General features: G+C 30.4%; 1 protein-coding gene across 1 annotated transcript in view; it reads right to left on the reverse strand.

Annotated features, from left to right (window-relative positions):
- LOC112527542 (probable WRKY transcription factor 48) overlaps positions 1-1245 on the reverse strand; it is a 3738-nt gene extending 2493 nt beyond the window's left edge. The window contains exons 1-2 of the mRNA XM_025138243.1: positions 808-1245; positions 80-223 (exon numbers count right to left, since the gene is read on the reverse strand). Coding sequence (XP_024994011.1) covers positions 80-223; positions 808-1145 — 482 coding nt within the window. The 5' untranslated portion in view covers positions 1146-1245. The remainder of the gene's footprint in view (positions 1-79; positions 224-807) is intronic.
- Positions 1246-4440: the final 3195 nt, after the last annotated feature.

Raw genomic sequence — 4440 nt, forward strand, 5'->3', positions numbered from 1 at the left:
ATATATATATATATATATATGTATATATATACAGACACACACACAAATATAACACGCATATATCTGGGGTGGGATGTACCTAGGAAAAGGGCTGTTTTTGACAGCTTTTTGGCCGTACTTTCTCCATCTATATCCATCATCTAAGTGATCAACTTCAGTCTTTGTCATGAACGCAAATCTCGGTTCCCTTTGTTTCTTTGGGTTTTTCTTTTTGGCTTTCAACCTATATTTACACACAATCATAATTAATGCCCACGTCATAATTCATTATAAACCATAATTTATTTATAAATTAATCTGTAAAAAATAAAATTCAAGAAAAATATATCATCATATCTTTGCGTTTTTAACTATAAAAATGATCAAAAGATCGTCAAAATCCTTTGTATCACACACACCTGTGTGTGTATGCGTGTGAAAAGGCGTTTTTTTATATGAAAAATACAGTGAAAAAACTGCATGTATGTGTAATATAAACAAAAAAGCTTTTTTTAATCACAAATTCACCTAATCTGAATAGAAAGATTACACCCAAAAAAAAAAACAGGTGTGTGTGTGTGTGCAGGAAACAATGAGTTGAGTTTCCATTCATTTTGATCAAGAAATGAAAGATTCTTGAAAAAAACACAGACAGCACTTTGCATATTCGTCTGTGCAAATGGTTATAGATGATGGGTTTTGCACCAAATCTACAATTACTTTTCAAAAAACAAAAAATACCCAAGAAAACGCAGAAAACACCTCAAGTGTGTGTGTTGGGGGGGGGGGGGGGGAAGGGGAATAATTGAAAAAAGAGTTGGTTGTTACTGTTTATCAGCAGATTTTTGTTGATCATCATCTGATCTTGTGTTGTTATTCTCTTGATCAACATCATTCAGATGGTCGTTTGAAGAAGATGATAGGGATGAGGAAATTGTCGTCGGAGTGTTGACCACCTCTGAAGTCTCCGGCGGTGCTGGTGCCTCTACCACCGAAGAAGGCTGCTGAAGCAAATCAAAAAGAGAAGAAGCACCACCGTAGTCCTGCTGGAAACCCAACATGTCCAAGTACGAGTATCCTTGAGGAATGTCAAACAAACCACCACCACCACCACCACCGTACACAGACGACGACGGAATCTGATCGGAAAACGCTGAATTTGCCATCTACTTTGAATTCTCTTTGTTGTTCTCTAACCCTCTAAACCATATATAAACTCATCAAAGGCGTAGATTCTTCATCTGTAGGCTAGAGAGAGAGAGAGAGAGATGTGAAGAGTGTGGTTTGCTTTTGAGTTTATAGTGTGAAGAGGCCTTTTGTGTATCTATGCAGTAGAGAGAGAGAGAGAGAGAGAGAGAGAGAGAGAAACTTGTTATGGAATTTAAAGTTTGCTTAACTGCCACATGATACCCCTTTACTCTTACTAAATTGAAATTGACCACCAGATGAAAATCTTTTTGCACAAATATAATATATATATATATATATATATATATATTTTTAAATGAGAATTTTAACTATTTAATAAAACAAAAAATAGCATTAATGTATAAAATCATACATGATTCACACACACACACATATATTTACGTATAAAATCATACAGGTTCAAAAGTTGTTTACTTCCAGTTTTTGACGTTAATGTAAAATCACATGTGATTTTGTATATTAACGGTATTTTTCTTGTTTTCTTAAATAGTTAGCGTTCTCATTTGAATCTTTATATATATATATATATATATATATATATATAGTTGGGTTCTAATAAGAAGAGCAATGAAGGTGAGAAGCGTAAGAAGTGATCTCCATCATTGGATCCATATTAGAATGAGATGCATCAGATCAATCCCTATATCAACCGTGATTCATGGGTGAGTTTGAGATTAAAAGTGATCAAGAATCTAGATCATTTCTTACTTTTTCACCTTAACTCTTCTCATATGATCTTATGCCTATATATATTTGTGTATGTGTATATATATATATATATATATATATATATATATATATATATATATATAAACCCATAGGTTCATTTCAAAAATAGAGAAATGATATTAGCTCTTCATCTGGTCAAGATTTGCACTTTTGACTGTGAAGTACCAAATAATTCCTCGCATGTTATGTAAAAGATAGATAAGTAGTTTCGCAACTTTTAGGAATAGGTGGCAAAACACGTGTATATGTGAATCCCATGTGATTCACATATGAACTAAATGTTTTTATGTAAACTCGTGCAATTCATATATGAACTTGTGTGATTCACATATGAACTAATTATCTGATTCACACATGAATCCGTGTAATTCTTATATGAACTAATTAACTGATTCACATGAACTATGAGTTCATATATACATTTATGAGTTCACATATGCACTTGTTTGCCGTCTATTTGTAAAAGTTACAAAATTACCCCTCTATTTTTCACTTGACCAGTTAAGACACAAATTTTGACCAATAAAAGTCGCAATCTTTAACCAGTCAAAACCGTAATTTTTGACCAATCTTAACTGTATGAAGGACCATAATCACTTCTTTACTGAACCTCTCTATACATATATACATACATAGTCATTATATGTAGAGATACTGAGTTGTATATGATCAAGTAAGAGTCAAACCACTTTCGATGTATCCAAGAAGTTAAAATTGATTTATCAGAAGAAATTAGTTCAAATGATCATTTTTCTCATTTAAATTGGTCTTTTAACCATTTCTCTTTTGAGTTGACTCAGATGTCATTACATCCACAATATTCAGGTCCGGAAATTAAAAGACAAATAATTATCTAACTTTGATGAATATTTTATGGATGATGAGTTTGTTGGTGTAATTCATTCTTCATTGATACGATTAACATTGTTTAAATTTATATAGTACGATAATATTAAATGTTAGATGGGTGGAAGTCAAATGCAAAATCATGTAGTAATGACTAGATATGGTTGGTCAACATGTAAATGTTTTATTTTCATTATATAATAATTTTTAATTATAAAAATTCATTTTAATAAATTAAAATATATGTTTGATGATTATAATGGATGGAGAGTTGACTTAGCCAAACGTATTTCTAGAATACATGTACGTTTGTCGATCCACTACAGCTGTTTAATCGTCTTAATAATTCCAAGTTTTAAATATTAAAATTAAGAATATTATTGTATTATATTTATATTTATGTTTATGTTTATATAAAATTGAAATTGAATTAAAGTATTGTATTTAATTAAAATTGAAATTGAAATTGAAATTGAAATTGAAATTGAAATTGAAATTGAAATTGAAATTGAATTGGAGGGCGATTGAAAGAGGGGTTTAGTTTGGACACATTTGGGTCTTCCACCGGCTGGGTTTGACTGGTGACGTGTAGGGTGACATGTGAGCGTCGCCGTAAATGATGGCTTTTGGTCGACGCATTCATACGGGGGTGTTGACCGGAAACCGGTTCTGTGTAAACGGCTTTCCGGTTTCATGTGCTAACGGAAAGTTTTTAAAGTTTTGGTCCGTGTGCATGAGCATGAGCATGAGCATGAGCATGAGCATGAGCATGAGCATGAAAAAGCTTTTTATTTATTTATATACATTTCTTTTTTCGCGGTTTCAACTTTTGAACCAAATTTCTTTCTTGGATCACAAGCCAAAAAGTCTTTGTCGTCCTCCTTTTATAAATATTAAAATACAATTTATAAATATTAATATACGTTATATATATATATATATATATATATAGATAGAGATCGATTATTATACAATCTTTGACATTTGTACAATCCAATCTCAACCGTTAATTTGATTTGATTGATATGTTATTTCATAAAAGTTTTGATTGTTTTTTAATATAAAATATTGATTATAATTAATGAACCATATTCATCTTTTATAAATATTTAAATCATAATAAATGAACTCTTATCATTTCCATAAATATTTCAATTTATTGGGTTGCATTGGTTGTACAAATGCGATATGTTGTATTTGAAACAAACTCTATATATATTATCTTATAGAGGAGCGATCAAATGAAAACCACTCCAATTTGTAAAAACCGTAAAAACTACTTTCATCCGTCGTTAATCTTATGAAATTTTTTCATGAAATTGTTAATCTTGTGAAATTGTTTCATATAATATTTTTTTTGATGAAGTTGTTTCATATGTGGTTATGAAATTATTTCATATACTACTTAATGAAATTTTAATGAAACTGTTTCATTTATTTCTCTAAAATTAAAATAACGAAGATGATAATATTCATGATTAACACCATCCACAATAAAAATAGTTAATCAACCTCTCATAATTACAAAAAAATGAACAAAATAAAAAATTATGATTGATTGAATGAGGTTTTCACGGTTTTTACAAATTGAGTGGTTTTTATTTGAACCCACCCGTAATCTTATATATATATATAGGAGTGATCATATGAAAACCGCCCTCATTTGTGTAAACCGTG

This window comes from Cynara cardunculus, assembly GCF_001531365.2.
Source record: "Cynara cardunculus var. scolymus isolate 2C chromosome LG 15, CcrdV1, whole genome shotgun sequence".
Lineage (NCBI taxonomy): Eukaryota > Viridiplantae > Streptophyta > Magnoliopsida > Asterales > Asteraceae > Cynara > Cynara cardunculus.